The sequence below is a fragment of the Hypanus sabinus genome, chromosome 20 (assembly GCF_030144855.1).
Source record: "Hypanus sabinus isolate sHypSab1 chromosome 20, sHypSab1.hap1, whole genome shotgun sequence".
Lineage (NCBI taxonomy): Eukaryota > Metazoa > Chordata > Chondrichthyes > Myliobatiformes > Dasyatidae > Hypanus > Hypanus sabinus.
In genome coordinates this window covers 60,812,594-60,834,647 of record NC_082725.1, presented here as the reverse complement: position 1 = coordinate 60,834,647, position 22,054 = coordinate 60,812,594, and the positions used below count along the sequence as shown (strand labels likewise).

At 42.2% G+C, this 22,054-nt stretch overlaps 1 protein-coding gene across 1 annotated transcript in view; it reads right to left on the bottom strand.

Annotated features, from left to right (window-relative positions):
* LOC132378572 (phosphatase and actin regulator 1-like) overlaps window positions 1–22,054 on the bottom strand; it is a 446,543-nt gene that overhangs the window by 70,896 nt on the left and 353,593 nt on the right. The window contains exon 4 of the mRNA XM_059945581.1: window positions 7,936–8,085. Coding sequence (XP_059801564.1) covers window positions 7,936–8,085 — 150 coding nt within the window. The remainder of the gene's footprint in view (window positions 1–7,935; window positions 8,086–22,054) is intronic.

Below are 22,054 nucleotides of genomic sequence, written 5' to 3'. Positions count from 1 at the left end.
CTCAAATTTCCCTCACATTCATGTGCTTATCTAAACATCTCTTAAACGTATCTAATGCTTCTGCCTCTACTACCACCACAGGCAGTGCATTCCAGGCACCCATTACTCTCTGTGTAAGAGAAACTCGACCCTCATATCTCATTTGAAGTTACCCTCTCTCACCTGAAACACATGCACTCTGGTATTAGACATTTCAGACCTGGAAAAAACCTGGGATACTGTCTGTCTACTCAATCTATGTCTCTCATAATCTTATAAATTTCTATTAAATCCACTCACCTCCAGCGCTGCAGAGAAAACAATCCAAATTTGTCCAATGTACTATTATAGCATATGTTCTCGAAGCCAGACAACATCCTGGTAAACTTCTTCCACACTCCCTCCAAAGCCTTAGCATCCTTCCTATAATGGAGTGACTAGATTGTATGCAATACTCTAGATGCAGCCTAACTAGAGTTTTATAAAGAGGCACCATAACTTCCTGACTTTTGAACTCAGAGCCAAACATAGAAAATAGAAAACCAACAGCCCAAATACAAGCCTTTTGCCCCACAAAGCTGTGCTGAACATGTCCTTACCTGAGCAATTACCTAGGGTTACCCATAGCCCTCCATTATTCTGAGCTCCATATACCTGTCCATGAGTCTCTTAAAAGACCCTGTCATATCCACCTCCACCACTGTCACCGGCAGCCCATTCCACACAGTCACCACTCTCTGCGTAATAAACTTACCACTGATATCTCCTCTGTACCATCTTCCAAGCACCTTAAAACTGTGCCCTTTCGTGCTAGCCATTTCTGCCCTGGGTAAAAGCCTTTGACTATCCACATGATCAATGCCTCTCATCATCTTCTACACCTCTATCAGGTCACCTCTCATCCTCCGTCACTCCAAGCATAAAAGGCCGAGTTCACTCAACCTATTCTCATAAGGCATGCTCCCGAATCCAGGCAACATCCTTGTAAATCTTCTCTGCACCATTTCTATGGTTTCCACATCCTTCTATAGTGAGGCAACCAGAACTGAACACAGTACTCCAGGTGGGGTCTGACCAGGGTCCTATATAGCTGTAACATTGCCTCTAGGCTCCTGAACTCAATCTCACAATTGATGAAGGCCAATGCACCACATGCTTTCTTAACCACAGTGTCAACCTGCACAACAGCTTTGAGTGTCCTATGGACACGGACCTCAAGATCCCTCTGAACCTCCACACTACCAAGAGTCTTACCATTAATACTATATTCTGTCATCATATTTGACCTACCAAAATGAACCACCTCACATTATCTGGGTTGAACTCCATCTGCCACTTCTCAGCCCATTTTTGCATCCTATCAATGTCCTGCTGAAAACTCTGACAGCCCTCCACACTATCCACAACAACTCCAACCTTTGAGTCATCAGCAAATTTACTAACCCATCCTCCTAAATCTTCATCCAGATCATTTATAAAAATCACGAAGAGTTGGGGTCCCAGAACAGATCCCTGAGGCACACCACAGGTGACCGAACTCCATCCAGAAGATGACCTGTCTACAACCACTCTTTGCCATTTGTGAGCAAGCCAGTTCTGGATCCACAAAGCAATGTCCCCTTGGATCACATGCCTCCTTACCTTCTCAATAAGCTTTGCATGGGGTACCTTGTCAAATGCCTTGCTGAAATCCATATACACTTATTCTACTGCTCTACCATCATCAATGTGTTCAGTCACGTCCTCAAAAAATTCAATCAGGCTTGTAAGGCAGGACCTTAGATTCAGATTCAGATAATTGTCATTTATAACCACAAATACAATGCAGTTAAAAATGAGACAATGTTCTCTGGAATGATATCACAAAAAAGCACAAAACAGACCACACAAGAAAAACCACATTTCGTTTGGTAATCCCCAATCCAGAGTCCAGAGAGGCTGCTGCGTATCGATATCGCGCCACCGTCTTAGCATGTTCCCCAGAAAGGAACTACAAACCCATCAGACAAACCTAAAGCTACAAGGCCTACACAAAACCACATAGTTACATTTAGTTTCAACAGTGCAGACAATACCATAATTGATAAAAGACTAACTGACAAAGACCACATACTTATAACACATAGTTTCAACAGAGCAAAGCAATACCGTAATCTGATAAAGAGCAGTCCATGCACGGTTTAAAAGAAATTCTCAAAGTCCCGACAGCCCATCATCTCACGCAGACGGTAGAAGGAAGAAAAACTCTTCCTGCCATAAACCTCCAGCGCTGCAGCTTGCCTATGCAGCACTTTGGGAGCCCAGACGACAGCCAACTCCGAGTCCGTCCGAAAACTTTGAGCCTCCGACACTGAGCACCGAGCACCATCTCTGCCGAGCGCTTCGACCCCGGCATCGGCCACCAAGCAACAGGCAAAGTCGAGGATTCGGGGCCTTCCTCCCGGAGATTTTTCTGATCGCACAGTAGCAGCAGCAGCGAAACAGGCATTTAAGAAGTTTAACCAGATGTTCCTCCGTGCTTCACACATCCATCTCCATCAAATCGGGATTGTATATGGCTCCCTACTTGACAGATTACAGATATTCATTCCAAAGTGGCCGCTGCACGCTGCGTCGTGCCGCCATCTTGTTGATGGCTGCCTTTCACAAAGCCATGCTGACTATTCATAACCATATTATGCCTCTCCAAATGTTCATAAATCCTGCCTCTCAGGATCTTCTCCATCAACTTATCAATCACTGAAGTCAGACTCACTGGTCTATAATTTTCTTGGTCATCTCTATTCCCTTTCTTGAATAATGGAAGAACACCCACAACCTTCCAATCCTCCAGAACCTCTCCCTTCCCCATTGATGATGCAATGATCATCGCCAGAGGCTCAGCAATCTCCTCCCTCAACTCTCACAGTAGCCTGGGGTACATCTCGTCTGGTCTTAGTGATTTATCCAACTTGATGCTTTCCAAAAGCTCCTGCACATCCTTTCTTAATATCTACATGCTCAAGCTTTTCAGTCCACTCTGTCATCCCTACAATCGCCAAGATCCTTTTCCGTAGTGAATACTGAAGCTAAGTACTCATTAAGTATGTCTGCTATCTTCTCCAGTTCCATACACACTTTTCCACTGTCACACTTGATTGGTCCTATTCTCTCACATCTTATCCTCTTGCTCTTCACAAACTTGTTGAATGCCTTGAGGTTTTCCTCAATCCTGTCTGCCAAGGTCTTCTCATGGCCTTTCTGGTTCTCCTGATTTCTTTCTTGAGCTCCTTCCTGCCAGCCTTATTATCTTCTAGCTCTCTATCATTACCTAGCTTTTTGAGCCTTTCGTAAGCTCTTCTTTTCTTCTTGACTAGATTTACAACAGCCTTTGTATACCATGATTCCTGTACCCTACCTGTCTCATTGGAATGTACCTATGCAGAACTCCATGCAAAAATCCCCTGGACGTTTGCCATATTTTTTCCGTAGATTTCCCTGAGAATATCTGTTTCCAATTTATGCTTCCAAGTCCTTGCCTGATAGCCTCATATTTCTACTTACTCCAATTAAATGCTTTCCTAACTTGTCTGTTCCTATCCCTCTCCTAAAGAGGGATGCTAAAGACCTATGATGCTATGACCTATGATGCATCCCTCCTAAAGGGATGCTAAAGACCTAACAGACCTATGCTAAAGGAGATAGAATCGTGATCACTATCTCTAAAATGCTCTCCCACTGAGAGATCTGACACCTGACCAGGTTCATTTCCCAATACCAGATCAAGTATAGTCTATCCTCTTGTAGGCTTATCTACATATTATGTCAAGAAAACTTTCTTGAACACACCTAACAAACTCCATTATTACACCTATCCAGAATCAGTCTCCCTATCTGCTCCTTGATGTCCCTGTTACTATTGGGTGGTTTTGTAAAAACACCCAGTAGAGTTATTGATCCCGTCCTGTTCCTAACTTCCACCCACAGAGACTCTGTAGCCAATCCCTCCATCTCTTCCTCCTTTTCTACAGCCGTGACACTATCTCTGATCAGCAGTGCCATGACCCCACCTCTTTTGTCTCCATCCCTGTCCTTTCTGAAACATCTTAAGTCAAGTCACTTTTTATTGTCATTTCGACCATAACTGCTGGTACAGTGCACAGTAAAAATGAGACAATGTTTTTCAGGACCATGGTGCTACATGAAACAGTAAAAAAACTACACTGAATTACGTGAAAACAACACAGAAAAAAACACTAGACAACATACCTACCCAGGACTGCATAAAGTGCACAAAACAGTGCTGGCATTACAATAAATAATAAACAAGATAATTGGCACAGTAGAGGGCAGTAAGGTGTCAGTCCAGGCTCTGGGTATTGAGGAGTCCGATGGCTTGGGGGAAGAAACTGTTACACAGTCTGATCATGAGAGCCCCGATGTTTCGGTGCCTTTTCCCAGATGGCAGGAGGGAGAAGAGTTTGTATGAGGGATGCAAATGTCCGTAATGACGGGAAGAGAGACCCCGATGATCTTCTCAGCTGACCTCACTATCCGCTGCAGGGTCTTGCGATCCGAGACGGTGCAATTTCCAAACTAGGCAATGATGCAGCTGCTTAGGCTGCTCTCAATACAACCCCTGTAGAATGTGACGAGGATGGGGGGGGGGGGGGGGGTGAGAGATGGACTTTCCTCAGCCTTCGCAGTAAGTAGTGATGCTGCTGGGCTTTCTTTGCTACGGATCTGGTGTTGAGGGGCCTGGTGAGATTCTCCACCATGTGAACACCAAGAAATTTGGTGCTCTTAACGATCTCTACCGAGGAGCCGTCGATGTTCAGTGGGGAGTGGTCACTCCGTGCCCTCCAGAAGTCAACAACCATCTCTTTTGTTTTGTTCACATTTAGAGACAGGCTGTTGGCTCTGCATCAGTCCATTAGCCGCTGCACCTCCTCTCTGTAAGCTGACTCGTTCTTGCTGATGAGACCCACCATGGTCGTGTCATCAGCGAACTTGATGATGTGGTTCGAGCTGTGTGTTCCAGCACCATCGTGGGTCAGCAGAGTGAACAGCAGTGGACTGAGCACCCAACCCTGGGGGACCCCCGTGCTCAGTGTGATGGTGTTGGAGATGCTGCTTCCGATCTGGACCGACTGAGGTCTCCCAGTCAGGAAGTCTAAAATCCATTTGCAGAGGGAGGTGTTCAGGCCCTGTAGGCTCAGCTTTCCTATCAGTTTCTGAGGGATGATTGTGTTGAATGCTGAACTGAAGTCTATGAACATCATTCAAACATACGTGTCTTTTTCGTCCAGGTGGAAGATGATGGCAATGGCATCATCTGTTGAGCGGTTGGGATGGTATGCAAACTGCAGGGGGTCCAGTGAGGGGGGCAGCAGGGTCTTGATGTGCCTCATGATGAGCCTCTCGAAACACTTCATGATGATGGATGTAAGTGCAATGGGACAGTAGTCATTGAGGCAGGACACTGAAGACTTTTTCGGCACGGGGACGATGGTGGTGGCCCTGAAACACATTGGAATGGTAGCGCTGCTCAGGGAGATGTTCAAGATGTCAGTGAGAACATTTGCTAGATGGTCTGCACATCCTCTAAGCACTCTACCAGGAATATTGTCTGGTCCAGCAGCCTTCTGTTGGTTGACCTTGCACAGGGTTCTAAATCCTGGCACTCGAAGTAACCATTCCTACCCCTGAGCGATCCAAATCTCTGTAATGACCACAACATCATAGCTCCAAGTGCTGATCCATGCTCTAAGCTCATCTGCTTTATTTGTAATACTCCTTGCATTAAAATGGACACATCTCAAACCATCAGTCTGAGCAAATTCCTTCTCAATCACCGGGCTATCCTGCCTCTTGCACTGTCTCCAGACTTTCTCTGTTTGTGAGCCAACCTTTTCTTCCACTGTCTCTTCAGTTTGGTTCCCACCCCCAAGCAACCCTAGTTTAAACTCTTCCCAATAGCCTTAGCAAACCTCCCTGCCAGGCTATCGGTCCCCCTGGGATTCAAGAGTCAATTGTCCTTTTTATACAGGTCACTCCTGCCCCAAAAGAGGTCCCAATGATCCAGAAATCTGAATCCCTGCCCCCTGCTCCAATCCCTCAACCACGCAGTTATCCTCCACCTCACTCTATTCCTAAACTCACTGTTGTGTGGCACAGGCAGTAATCCCAAGATGACTACCTTTGTGGTCCTGCTTTTCAGCTTCCTTCCTAACTCCCAGTAGTCTACTTTCAGGACTTTCTCCCTTTTCCTGCCTATGTCATTTGTAGCAATATGCACCATGACCTCTGGCTGTTTTCCTTCCTACTTCAGGATATCGTGGACGCAAACAGGAACATCCCAAACTCTGGCACCTGCAAGGCAAACTACCATCTGTGCTTCTTTCCTGCGTCTACAGAATTGCCTGTCTGACTCCCTAACTATAGAGTCCCCTATCACTGTTGCCATCCTCTTCCTTTCTCTACCCTTCTGAGCCACAGGGCCAGACTCTGATGTTCCCCCAAACAGGCCATCTCCTCCCAACAGTACTCAAGCAAAAGCACTTATTATCCACATGCCATAAGCCTTCTGATCCACCCTACCAACTTGTGTAGCCACTTTCAGGAGACTATGAACTTGGACCCCAAGATCCATCTACTCATCAACACTGTTACAGGTCTTGCCCTTAACAGTGTACTACCTCTTTACCTTAGACCTACCAAGATGCAACATTTCACATTTGGCTGGGTGAAACTCCATCTGCCATTTCTCTGCTCATAACTGTAATGCATAGTATTCTATGCCAGTTTTCCGTGCTATCGACAACATCACCACCAATCTTTGTGTCATCTGCAAACTTACCAACCCACTCTTCTACATCTTCACCATCCCTGGCAGCACTTTACAGGCACTCACCACTCTGTGTTTTTAAAAATTTGGCTAATATTTCCTTTGAACGTTACTTCTCTCACCTTAAAAACATGTCTTCTAGGATTAAACATTTCATCATTGTGAAAAAGATAGTTTTGCATAAACTTCTATCTGTTCTCCCCTCTGCCTCTGCTACTGCAGAGAAAACAAACCCAGTGCTTTCCAACATCTGTCTGATAACACATGCCTTCTAATCCAAGCATCTTGGTAAATCTCTTCAAAACCCTGTCAAAGCTTCCACATCCCTCCAATAATATGGCAATCAGAAAGGAATGCAACACTTTGGAGGTGTGTTAACCAGAGTTTTACAAAGCTGCAACATGCTGTAAGTTCCTGACCCTTGAAGTCAGTTCTTAAACTAATAAAGGTCAACGCCTTCATTCAGAGAGTGGTTACGTTGTAGGACTCTCCTTTATTTGTAGTAATGAAGATGACACATTGATTAGGAGTGTGGGTAGGTTCCCATAAGGAGACAGAAATGCTAAATTCTGATGGTGCATACAGAAGACTGGTTTGAAGCATCAGTACAAATATTGCCATTCTGAGATGTAGAGGAAACCTCTCCATATCCTAATCTCTTACTGTGTCTGGTATCTACAGCTCATACAGGTTCTGGCCTCACAGTCTAATCCACAACAGCGAGACATCGGACGTTTGCAAAGTCCAGGCAACCATCCCAGCTACAGCTGTGTAACTGCTACATGGGCTGAGTGATCAGAACTGGGAGCCGATCAGAACGAAACCCTCACATGACTGCTGTGAAAGAGGCTGGTTATTATATAACTGGCAAATTGTGGCATACTTTAAAATGCACTTGTACTGAAGAAATGAACCCAATGCCTGTTGATCATTTAACCCTGCAATACAACAGAACTAATGCTTCAATGAGGGAGTTGAGAGACACTTTTATTTGCTCTTTGCTAATATTTCTAAACTAAGTTCAGAGCAGTTGTTTAAGGATAACTTCTTCCATTCAATACCAATTGTATATCTTCCTGAAAACCTTTGGAATAAATCTGGGGTGTCGACAATCGCAAGGCCTGGTTCACCTGGGTTGTCCACTGACTCTGTACACTGGGCTGAGTCATCTGCTAAGGATTCACCCAACTCTGGCTCATGCTCCCCTTCTTCCTGCCGTGATGTCCGGACCTGGCCATTCTCTACTACCTCCTCTTCATTGTGCACAGGAGCATCTCCATCTGAAACCAGAAGCATATGGCATAGAGAAAAGTTAGGGTGAAGTGACCCATAAGCACTCATAAATCAACCACAAAGAGAAGATAATACAACTGCTTATAGATAAGGGACTGTGCTTTGACAGCCCTAGGATTGGATGTTTTAAGTGCTGGGCCAGATTGAAATGGTCAGGGTGTTAGGGCTGGAGGTGAGGGATGGGCCGGTGTTCAGCTCACTAATCTATGTGTTTTACTCCTCTCTGCACTGAACTGAGACTGTGACCTGCAACTAATGGACTTTTGAATTGACTGCAGTGATGCCCAGCTTCTTGAATTTCAGTTCTGAATGCTATTTGCTTACTTTTATTGTCTGCACGATGTGTTTTTTGTGCTATTGGTTGTTTGACAGTCTTCTTTTACCAGAGTGGGTTCTATTGGGTTTCTTTGTTTTGTGACTGCCTGTTAGGAATCTCAAGGTTGTATAAAGTATACATACTTTGATAACAAGTTTATTCTGAACTTGAAATAGAGTATGATGCACTCTATCAAATGTTCTGTGGTTCCTTGGGTCTTGGTCTGGAAGCAATACTAATAAAGGTGGTGCTGCAGCATGAATCAGAACTGGAGTTGATATTGCTGCATTATTGTCACATGTACCAAGATCCAATGAAAAACTGTTTTGTATGTCATTCATACACAAGTACATTGAGGCAGTATAAGGGCAAGGGAAATAACCAAATGCTCAGTATAGTGTTACAGTTACAGAGAAAGTGCAGTGCAAGGACCTGATGAGGTAAATTGAGAAATTGAGAATTCATTTTTATCATTCAAGAGTCTGAAAACAATGGGATACCGTAGAAGTTGTCCTTGAGTCTGCTCGTGCATGTTTTCAAGCTTTTGTATCTTTTGCCCAACGGAAAGGGAGAAAAATGAGAATGTCTGGAATGGGAGCTGCACTGGAAGATAATGACTTCAGAAATGATCAGAGGAGAGGTGATGCCAAATGGAAGGGAGAAAGCAATTGTCAAAGTTCACCTGGGAGTGATGGGTTGAGCAGCATCTGTAGGGGGGAGGGGACATCAATATTTTGATTCCAAACCCTGTGTCAGGACTGAGGGGGGAGAGGAATGATAGCCAATACATTGAGGAGAGGGGAAATGGTGAGACAGGGACCAATGGGTGAAGCTCAGATGCAGGGTTTTGACCTGAAAAATGGACAATTCCTCTCCTTCCACAGATACTGCTTAACCAACTGAGTTCCTCTAGTAGATTGTATGTTGCTCTAGATCCTTGTCATCTGTAGCTTCATGTGTCACTCTAACCTCTTCAAATCCGTCTGTAAAATGATCTACTTCTCCCTTGCTGTTATCCTAATCGTTCCCAAATATAACTGCCCCAGCCTCAGTAGATGAATGTTGAAGCCTGTAAATTAAATTCTCCATAAAACTTTCCTTGTTTTTATCTACATTTTTTTCCTTTAAAACATTCTTCCCCACTGAGTCTCTGATCACCCACTTCCACCTCTAGGGATTCAATATCTTTTAGAGATTTTGTGAACCACCTTGTGATAACTTCTCATGTTAAAGAGGAATTGTTTCAGGTTAAAGCCCTGCATTATGATTTCACCTACTGCCACCTGTCTCCTGTACTCAGTACTTTGGTTTATGAAGGCCAATTTGTCAAAAGCTTCCTTTATGACCCTAACTACCTGTGCTGTCACTTTCAATGAAGTATGGATCGGTACTCCCAGACCCTTTTTTCCTTCTGCATGCCTCAGTGCTCTACTGTTCACTGTGTGAGACCTACTGAAATGCAACACCTAACACTTGTTTGAATTAAATTCCATCAGCCATTTTTAGCCCATTTTGCCAGCTGATCCATAGCTCACTGCAAGCTCTGATAGTCATCCTCGCTGTCCACTACACCTCCAATCTTGGAGTCATTCCCAAACCTGCTGATCCAGCTAACCACATTATCATCTAGATCAGTGATATGGATGACAAACAACAACAGACTCAGCACCGATCTCTGCGGTACTCCAATAGTCACAGGCCTCCAGTGAAAGAAGCAACCCTTTACTATCATTCTCTGGCATCTCCCACAAAGCAATATCTAATCCAATGCATTACCTCATGCTGAATGCCAAGCAACTGAACTTTCTTGACCAACCTCCCATGTGGGACCTTGTCAAATACCTTGCAAAAGTGCATGTAGACAACATCCATTGCATTGCCTTCATCAACTTTCCTGGTAACTTCATCAAAAAAACTCTATAAATTTGGCCTACCATGCACAAAGTCATGATGATTTCCATAATCAGTCCCTGTCCATCCATATACTCATATACCCAGTTCATTAGAATACCCTCCAATAACTTTCCCTACTACTGATGTCAGGCTCACCAGCTTATAATCTCCTGGTTTATTTTTAGACCCTTCCTTAAACAACAGAACAACTGACGACTGAATTAGATATCCTCCAATACCTCACCAGTCATTAAGGATGATTTACAATTTCTTCATTTGCCTCTCATGGGGACTGAGGGAACACCTTGTCAGGCCCTGGGGTTTATCCACCCTAATCTGCTTCAAGACACCTCCTCATCTGTAATCTGTACAGGGTACATGACCTCACTGCTGCTTTGCCTCACTTCTATAGACTCTGTGTCCATGTCCCAGGTAAATACAGACACAAAAATCCATTTAAGATCTCCCCCATTTATTTTGGCTCCACACATAAATTATCATCTGATCTTCCAACTTTGCTCCTTGCAATCCTTTTGCTCTTAACATATCTGTAGAATCCATTAGGATTCGCCTTACCTTGTCTGCTAAGGCAACCTCATGCCTTCTTTTAGACCTCCTAATTTTATTCTTACGTGTTCTTTTGTATTTTTTATACAGTACTCCATAAATGCTTTATTTGTTCCCACAAAACCTCTTTCATGCTGTCCACATCTTGGACTGAAGAACTGGATTGGTATCTTTCAGAGCAAGTTTCAGGTATCAGTTTTGCAATCTGTAACCATGGCAACAACCCACAGGTGGCCAGGAATGCAAAGTGTAAAAGAATATGAACCAGTTGCCAGCTAAGGGAGATAACAGTGCTTCATGAAAACCCTTTGTTCTTTTTGATCATGGCTTTCCAATGAAGTAAAATAGCAACAGAACAGGCAAAGCCAAATTGAATTGTCTTTTTTAAGGTCAGTGTGTCCTAACTTTGGAAGTTCATTCACACATTCATTCACGTATGAATGAAGAATTGCACATTTGGTATTCTTGCCACAGAGTCAGTAGGCAGTCACTGGCATGCTTCAAGTCAGTCCAGTACTCCAGGGTATTGGAGGCAATTTGCCAGTCTTTATATCAAATCATGTACAGAGAGAAGAATACAGAGCACAGAAAGGGATGGATTAGAAGAAAAAAAAATCAAATTTCTTTTTTAAGATTTTTAATTTCTAGAACAATTAAATTTTAAAGGAAAAGATTGTACAGTTCTTTTAGGTAGGCTTTCAGTGTCAGGGATTGTCTGGCAGTAATTAATACTGTCACTAGGTTAATAACACACTTCATATGCAATAGACAATGCTTTCTGTGGCAACTTCAGTTTATACCTTCAATTTCACTTTCCTATGCCAATCACAGCCTATTCAATGTGTTTCCTTGGTGATGATGAATGCCAAATGCTATCCTCACTAATCTTATTGAGAAAAACAAATGTTCTGACTGAATATGTACCCAGGAGTTGTTTCCTCACATTGCATCACAGAATACAGTTTCAGCCATTGAGAAAGATTTTACATTGTGCCAAGTGTTTTAAAATGTTGGAAATTTCTGATATGTAGATTGGCCTATCATCTGACAATAAGTGCATTCAAGGCTTGATCAATGGATTTTTGAACACTTTGGGAAGATTAGCAATTAGGGACCGGGTAGGAGATCGGACAGGCTCATGGTCAGACATGACTTTACTGAATCTTACTTCTGTTCCATGTCTTGGTTTTGTTATGCTTTTAGAATGAAACTGGACATGTTGGACAGCAGATTTCTGCAATTAATGGCATACATTTTCTGCTGAAAGTTGCTGCAGTGTTTCTGTAAAATTGCTACATAGAACTATTAACCTCACTGTTACTTTAACATGAAATTAAAGACTATTATCAACCATGTTACCATAATGAGACAGGAATTTGACAAAAATACGTCAGATGTATTCAGAATGTGGCACACAGCAAATTAAATTCCAGTCTCAAAGGATGGCAGTTCATCCTGGCTTGTACTTTCAGTCTGTAATTTCCACAGTATTCAGCAAAGCAAACACACTGTCCTCAAGGAAAGTTAAAAATAGCCCTCTAATTATTTTGAAGCAGTAGAGCGGAATTTTTTTGTGAGAGATGAGCAAACTCAAATTAGGACAAATTCTTTCTAAAACAAAGAAAAACACATATTTGATGGTAGAGAAGGAAATATTTTGGTTGTTAATGGGTTCCTGGAACTGAAAGATATTGAAAACAGTGTCATACAGCATGAAAACAGGCCCTCCAGCCCATCTGGTCCAGGCCACCATGGGTCTATCTAAGCCAATACTATATGCTCCCATGGTTGGTGAATATCCTTCTAAACACTTCTTGTCCATGTACCTGTCCAAGTACCTTTTAAATGTACTGTACCTGCCTTAGCTACTTCCCCAGACAGCTCATTCCATATACTAACCACTCTTTGGGTGAAAAAGCATTTTTATTAAATCTCTCCCCTCTCACCTTAAGCCCATGTTCTTGATTGTCTAATCCTGTGAAGAAGACTACATGCATTCAACCTATGAAGGTCACTCATGATTTTATACACCACTGTAAGATCATCCATCATTTTCCTACTCCCCAATGAAATACTTCCTAGCTATTACCTTTATTCTTGATAAAAGACAAACTTAATGTGGGTGAAACTAACAGCACACTTCAGTCATGGCTTCAGCTCAACCTGAGCATCTCTAACCAGCTCACCAACATCATTTCCTGTTCTGGGTGAAACAGCCACATTGTACACTGAAAACTAAGGTTCTTTATTATGAACACAAAAAATAACTTATCTTTCCCCTTAAAGAAAAAACAAGCACAATGCTATGTCCTCAAAAACCTGCAAGAAACAATATTGCTTTCCAACAGATATTTACAACAACTTCAATTGTAATGAGCAAATACAGTCCTTTATTTACTCACAAACTCTCAATCAGTCTCTGAGGTGGTTTGATGATCTTTTTGGTCTGCTAGATTCTCCACAGATATATTGCTTTCAATTACTGTGTCAATATTAGTATATTTTTGAGAACTCTGAACAAAAACATTATTTTTCACGTCTGTTGTTCGCTAAGGAGTACTGACAAGTTACGTGTCACAGCTATGTGTTCATAGATCCACACAGTTTCTTCTCAAAGGTATTCTTTGCTGTGTCTGGATCTGGTAGGAATGTGGAGCAATTTCCTCTTACAGATATCCTTGCATGGGCCATGTGCCAGAATCATGATATCAAATTTGCACTTGATCTCCAGGCTTCAGTACTGGCAGGCTTTTCACAGTCCTGTCATGATATTGTTTCTGTTTGTTCTTTCCCTTTCTCTTTAGCCAATTTGACCTTGCATACTCCTTTAAGAAGGTTTTGTGCAGTAGAATGTTAGTATGTTGAGCAATCAACATCTGGGCTGGAGAAAGGCCATTTTGCAGTGGCCCACTTCTGTAGATCATCAGACTTTTGTGGAAATCCTCTCATCCATCTTCTGCTTTCTTCATGAGGCTCTTTACTAGCTTGACCAGACTCTTTGCTAGGCCATTAGATTCTGGGTGATGTGGGCTTGAAGTTATATGTCGAAACCCCCAATTATTGGCAAAGGACTCAAGTTTACAGCTCAAAAATTGTGGACCACTATCTGATACTACCTCAGATGGAACTTCATGCCTCACAGACACAGCTTTCAGGAAGGTGATGAATGCTTTGCAGGATGTTGATTACAATGTTCCAACCTCTGGGTAATTTGATAAGTAGTCTGTATAGAACAGTATGACTCTCCTTAGTACATTCAAACATATCCATTCCAACTTTAAAATATGGCCTGTCTGGTACAGGGTGTGGTGTAAGCGGTTCTGCTTGTTGCTTTGGCCTGAATCTCAGGTATATTTTACATGAAGCAGTGGTCTGGCTGACTTCATTCTTGGCGAGTACATCACTTCGCAAGCTCTTTGTTTATATTTTTCCTCACCAAGATGCCCTTTGTGTATCTTCTGGAGAATTTCCTTGTGTAGTGACATTGGAATCACAAACCTGTTCCCGTTGAAGACCATATCTTCCACTACTGACAGTTCCACTTCATGCTCAATACTCCTGAATACAAATTGGACAGTTGTTCTTAGTTGCTGGCCATCCTTTCTGTATTGTTCCTTGTTTCATCTGTCCCTGCTGCTGTCCTAATCTTCTCTGTTCTATTGGGAGATTCTGAAATGAAGGCAATAATCATGTCAACATAGGTTTACATATCAGTATTAACCTCATGGTTACTCTTTTCTTTCTTGTTGACTGCTTGAGACAATGCTTCAGCAGCAAACATATATATATTTTCCTGGAGTGTAGGTCATCTTCACAACGTATTGCTGCAGTGTTATCAATGTGCGTAGTATGCTCATGGGACAGTAACTCAGTGGGTTGGACATAATTGAGACCAGTGGTTTATGGTCTATCTCCACTTCAAAAGCTTGATCATACATATATTGATGGAACCTTTTGCATGCATATGTGCTGGCAAGAAGCTTTTTCTCTATTTGTGCATAGTAGGCTTCCACACTTGATAAAAAGCCCTTGATGCATAGGCCACAGATTGCTATGTGTTTTCATGCTGCTGCAGTAGTACTGCTCCAAGGTCATGCTGGGATGCATCAGATGAGATCCTAATACACTTTTCAGGATCATAAAACTCTTCATGGTCTCTTCAGCTAGCATTCCTTTCGGCCTTTGGAAACACTCTTGTTGCTCATGAGACCAAGTCCACCCATGTGGGTGGTTTTATGATAGACTTCTGGTGTGTACAGAATTCCATACGGTAACCAAAGAAAGTAATAGCTTCCCTCTGGTGTGTTAAAAGTACACATTTTTGAACTTGCCTCATTAAGCTTAATTTGCCAAAGCCCAGATGAATCGTTGAGTCTGCTAAACCACTTAGCACCTGCAAACTGGGGCATGATCTCCTCCCATGTTAGCAATTTAAAATGCTCTCTCTTGATGGATTTATTGAGATCTCTTGGGTCCAGATATATCCATTTTTCTATTGCACAATGATCAGTGAGCTCACCCAATCTGTTGGTTCTTCAATTTTCTCTATAACATTTATCCATTCCATGCATGCTAGTTCTTGTTTGAGTTTATGTGCAAATGGAACTTTCCTGCATGCATGGACAACAGAAGCCACTGTCACATTTATATGAATTTAGTGTACTTCAGGTAAGCATCCAAGCCCCTCAAATCTGCTTACTCTTCCATGAGTGAAGTCTGGTCTTCTTTGGACTGTGAGGCTAGCTTTTCACATGCATTCAGACCTAATATTGGCTGCATTCACTTTTCCATAATAAGAGCAGTACCTTTAAGTGCTGCTCTTTGTGCTCAAGGCCACTATACAGCCCCCTTTTACTGGAATGTTCTCTCCAGCATAGCCTGTCATTTTTAACTTCACTGGGTAAATCCTGCTCTTTACCTTGAGAGTCTTGTAATTATCCACAGATAACAGATTCACCAGGGCTCCAGTGTCAAGCTTGAATGGAATTACTGTCTCATTCACAGTCACTGGGATGATCCATTCTGTTTAACCAGCACCAGCAATCTGCACAGAATCTACAAAGGCTTCCTCCATTTCCTCAGCAACCGTGTGCACCTTTCTCTTGGTAGCCCCAGCTTTGTAGCACTTCTTCTTCCCACAATTATTGCAAGACTTCCCATAAGCAGGACACATCTTTGGGATGTGCCTTCCTTCATATTTGCTGCATTTGCTGTTTGAACCCTACCTTTTTGCTATGCTGTTGTTTTGGGAAATGCCTTGTACTCTGTCCCTCTATTTTCTTAGCATGTACTGTTGGTTCTGACCTCTGCAGGTCCTTAGCTTGAGATTGTGTGATGCTTGTTGCCCTACACAGCCTTTTCCAGTGTCAAATGTTTTTCTCAGAGCAAGCTTTCTCTGAGCCTACTATTTGTAGTTCCGCAAACTAGTCTCTAACTAGTGAATCTCTCACAGGACTCACTCAATGTGTGTGAAACTCAGCTACGTACTGGTCAAAGCTAACACCTTGTTTTTGGTCTCAGCAAAAGCACTTATATCTTTCAAACATGATGTTTTTACCTGGGATCAGAGTTTTGTCATTTTGTCATCAAAGTGTCCAATGTAAAGGCTGTCTCATCAATTTGAAAGCTGTTGTAGAAGTCCAAAACATCCTTACCAATTACATGGAGAAAATTAGACGCTTTTAACTTTCATCTGTGGCTCTGGCTCTACTCACCTCTAAATATATATTCAATCGCTGTTTGAAGCATTTCCAGTTATCATTTAGATTGCCAGAAAACCGTACAGGTGCAGGCGGGCTTAGGTCATCTATTTTGGGCTCTCATCTGAATCTCTCTCAGTGAACAACAGCAGCTTCATGATACAATGTGCTCTCTGGCCGGCAGCTTCTCTCTGTTGGAACCTAGCATCTTTCTAATTCTCTCGCATTTACTTTCCTTGTTTAGTCGTCGTGCTGACTTCTGACACCATGTTATGTTTGTTTTTGATAAAAGGCAAACTTAGCGTGGGTAAAGCAAACATATGTTTATTTACAAGATACTCTAAATCATGGCTTCAGCTTGACCTGAGCATGTGTGACCAGCTCACCAACATCACTCTCAGCTGAAGTTCTTTATTAAGTGCACACACATAATAACCTGTTCAGCCTTTCTCCTAACTCAATCCCTCTAGTCCTGGCAAGATCCTTATGATTCTGTTCTATACTCTTTGCTGCTTATTGCCATCTTTCATCAGTCCATCTGAACTGAACTAAAATATGTCTTTTGATTTTGTGTTTTATATTGTCTTTTTGCTTGTTTTCATTTTTGTTGCCATTTGTGTGAGGAAGAGTGTGCACTTGATGTTTAATGTTTAATATTTTTCTTTAAATGGGTTGCTTCCATGATTCTTTTTTATTTCATCTGTGGGGACGATGAATTTCAGGGTTGCACACTGCATACATACTTTGATAATAAATGAATCTTCCCTATAGCACGGTGATCTAAACTGAGCAAAATACTCCAAATATAGTATCAAGTGATGGGTATTTTAAAGGACAGGACAAGAGAAAGTGGGTTGGATCTCCCACTTCACTCCTCCTCATAATGAACGCACACTGAGGAGAGGAAATGAAGTACTCATCTTGGGGAGAGTCAGAAGACAGTGGGGGTGGGGAGTGATATGAAAACAAATTGAAGATATAGGGAAATGCAAATGCATTTAAATAAGGGAAAGTTACATAGAAATATGGTGGAACAAAGTAACAAACAAGTACCACCCACCAGAATTCCCAGTGGTGGGAACAGCCTGCTCTTTGCCATTGATAACATCAATGCTGAAACATGCACTGGATGCTGCCAGTACTCCCAACTGCAGGAAAATGGGAACCAGCATGGAGGACTCAACTGCTTATGCCATTTCTGAGGGATGAAAAAGACTCACAGGAAAATGTTGAGTTCAATGTGTTCGGTTTGGATAGTCAAGTTTGGAGCCCGCTACTACTTCACTCCATGGGCGCACTGCTTACCTATTTAAAAAAAGAGGTTAGGACTACCATGTGCAAGAAAGTAATGGGCCAAAGGAATAAGTAGTGACATCATCTTAATGCCAACCCATCCAGTTTTCAATGGTTGCATATTAAAATCTACATGTTTCTTACAGGAAAGGTCATGAAAGAATGTGAAGTAACGCTTGATAACTGGAGCTGAGTTCACTTGGCTTAAGATTCACCTAATAAGATTCACACTATCCAAATATTGAAGCAGCAGTCTAACCGGCGCCATTGTGGAACTTCCATCCGTTTGTATTGCAGCCTCCTTGATTATTTAAATTCCTATTAATTTGATTTTAGTGATATTTATACATTGACCCCTAAATTGTCAGCTCCTCTTCTGTTTCTATATTTCTATTGTAACGCTCACGCTATCGGCTTATGTATGTCTAGGGGAAAATCCGTCCATCTGCCAAACCATGTGGATGCTGTGCACACTGATACAAACTCGCACACCACGTACGTTTACAGACTACACTTTATAAATCTTACTAGAACTAGGTCATTAATAGCGATACAATATAAAAAGAAAAGAAAAGGTGCCAAAACTTATCAGAGTTCTATCAATTCGTGTACAACAATTGGAACTCAATTTTGAAGTCTTCAGTCCACTATTGGATCTTCTCTGACCTCCTCAACCCGCCACCTGGGACCAACCTCGGTTCCACACATACACATAGACCAACATTGCGACATTGCTACCATTAGTTCGTTTCTCCGTTATCAATAATAATAACCCAGACATTTCAACTAGATAGAGCATTACCTCATCAGTTACCCACAAAGAAGCCACTTCATTATAACTCGGCAGAGAAGCTATTTTATATATGCAGTTGGCAGTTAACATACATTTAATAATCTGAGGATCCTACACTATCAACAGGAAACTTGGACTTAGATCTGAAAATTCAGATTCGGATTAGCTTATTGTCATACAAACATTGGTGAAATGAAACACGTACAACACACTGGAGGAACTCAGCAGGTCGGGCAGCATCCGTGGAAACGAGCAGTCAATGTTTCCGGCTGAGACCCTTCATCAGGACTGAAGAGGGAGGGGGCAGGGGCCCTATAAAGAAGGTGGGGGGAGGGTGGGAAGGAGAAGGCTGGTAGGTGCCGAGTGAAAAACCAGTAAGAGGAAAGATCAAGGGGGTGAGGGAGGGGAAGCAGGGAAGGGATAGGCAGGAAAAGTGAAGAAGGAATGTAAGGGGAAAGCGAAGAAGGAATGTAAGGGGAAAGCACTATGTGTAGTAGAAGAAGTCAGAATCATGAGAGAGGCAATAGGCAGCTGGAGGAGGAGGCAGAGTGAAAGTGGGATGGGGGAAGGGAGAGGGAGGGAATTACCGGAAGTTGGAGAATTCAATGTTCATACCAAGGGGCTGGAGAATACCCAGACGGTATATGAGGTGTTGCTCCTCCAACCTGAGTTTGGCCTCATCATAGCAGTACAGGAGGCCATGTACATGTATGACATATCCAAATAGGAGTGCGAAGCAGAGTTGAAGCGGGTGGCAACTGGAAAATCCTGTCTGTCTTGGCCCGAAACGTTGACCACTCGTTTCCATGGATGTTGCCCAACCTGCTGAGTTCCTCCAGTGTGTTGTACGTGTTGCTTTGACCACAGCATCTGCGGTGTACTTTGTGTTGGTGAAATGAAATTACTTTCACTTGTGATGTTCATGAGGTTAAACAATAAACATGGTCATTTATTTATTGAAATAGAGTACGGAACAGGCCCAACTAGCTCTTTGAGCCATGCCACCCAGCAATCCCTGATTTAACTTCAGCCTAATCACAGACCAATCCACAATGACTAATTAACCTACCAATCGGTATGTCTTTTGGTCTGTGGGAGGAAACTGGAGCATCCTGAGGAAACCCACATGGTCACAGGGAGAATGTAGAAGCTCCTTACAGGTAGTGATAGGAATTGAACCCAGGTCACCTGTACTGTAAAGCATTGTGCTAACCATATGCTACTGTGCTGCCCTAAATGTAACATAACAAAACAGCAATAACAACACCAGGAATTGTGCAAAGTCTGCAATGTAATCTGAGATAATGCAAATAAGAAATGCTGAAAGTGACAATAATGGAATAACAGAGAGGAAGGATTAAGTGACTGAGAATGTGGCAGCACTACTGGGAAAAGGATGAGAAAGAGGTGATTGGTTGAGAAGTTGATAGTGGGAGTGGGGTAAGGATGAAGCTGTTTCTGAGTCTACTCATCCCACACGTCATTTCAAGCACCCGAGACCCAGCAAACTTGGTGGACAAATGTAATCACTTCTTTTTGAGTATACACAATTAACTTACATAAATACTTCAACATCTGCTATGTTCTTCACCTCCTCAAAGAACAGATCCAGTGTAGCTAGTCATATCTCACCTTGTACAAACCTATGCTGTCTCTTTCAGATCTATTTATAGTTGAACTAATTACAATTCTTCTACGTTCAGATTTGAAAAAAAACTTATTGGTCTTTACACACTCCGGCATGTAAAAGAAGTGATGAGGAGTGTTACATAAAGGCAGGACTTTCTTTTCTCTCTGATACTCAGCTGATCTGTGGTTTTTATTGGATGCAAAATTACCTTTGTGTTTTCTAAGTAGCTGCTTGATAATGGTGGTTCTCCAACCTGACTGCACAACTGTTGAATGTTTTATTATTTTGGTGAGAAGCTCATCGGTTCCCAGAGATGTTTGTTTTCACTCTCATCACTTACTCCATTACCTAATTTTAAATGAAAACCTGACAAAAAATATTTGACACGAAACATTAACCCTATTTTCTTTTCTACTGATGACGCCTGACCTAGTGAGTTGTTCCAGCTTTTTCTGTTCTTCATTTTGCCATTTTTAGAATATTACTTTTAATAAGATCCTTGCTTTGACTGATTTATTGCGAGTCACCCTCTGGTGCTTTATTATCATTCTCTACTATGAAGGCTATGTAATTAGTAGTGTTACATACACGCAACCCTGGGGAAAGTAGCTCTTACGTGCACGCAACACTACAAAGTTTCAGCAGCAATTGAACACACCTGGAGTCTGGTTTCGCTGTTAACACTATTTTATTAGTAACTACATAACATAGTAACTTAAACCAGGTAAACCAAGGTTTAGCAGTGTTATGCATATATAGGTGTAAAAATAAAGTTCCCAAACTTACTCAAACTCAGGTGGCAAGAGTCACAGTCTTATGATGGTATGTAAGTAAGTTCAGTTCTGTTCAGTTCAATCCATGGAATTTGAAGTGAGCAAGAGATACTTGTAATCCAAAAAAAATAGGTGTCGTCGATCTTCCCGTTGTCCTCGGACTCCTCACATGAAATATCACCAACAGTAGTTTATCACAAAGAGGACCATCTTCAAGGGAACCACCACCCAGGTAAGGGTCAACACACTGGTAGATTCCACAAGGTTACCCCGATCACACACAACTGTGATAGTCACTTATCCAGTTCCACGACATACGAAATAACTCCAACAGTGATTTGCCACAGAGATGCCTTTCTTCAGTGACCTACCACACCCATACAAAGGGTAAACAAACACGTGGTTTTCACAAAGGTTTTCCCCTCCCTAGAGAACCCACACCTGTGGATTAACTATGTGACAATCACACTTTCGTATCCGAATGGAAACAAACTTACCCTCATGGGCTACTTGGACAGAGAGTCCATACAATGACCTCTTTGTCACTAAGCTTCTTAGGTTTCAAACCTTCCTCTCCTCTCAGCAAACTTCTTCTAGTTGCAGCAAACTTATGAGAGTCATTTATCAATACTCTGGATTGATCTCAACTCACCCCTTTTGGGCTACTGAAAGTTTAAACCAGTGACCTACTCACTGGTGTCTTCCATTGACCAAATTCATCTTGATTCTGACTGTGTGTGTCTGTGTGTCCTTGTATATTCAAAACAAGCCACAGAAAAAAATGTAAACATTCATTGTCCATCAAATAACTCCACCTCTCTCACCATAGTAACAGAGCAATTCTGCAGTCAGCAGGAAACCAACAGTGTCTAAAAGTCAGTCGCATTCTCTCGGTGTTTTAAAGTGACAGTCCACAGAAAAAATTAACCCTAGGGGTATATAACAATAGGTAGTTTGATGATGTATTTATTTACAGTATTCATTTTGATGAA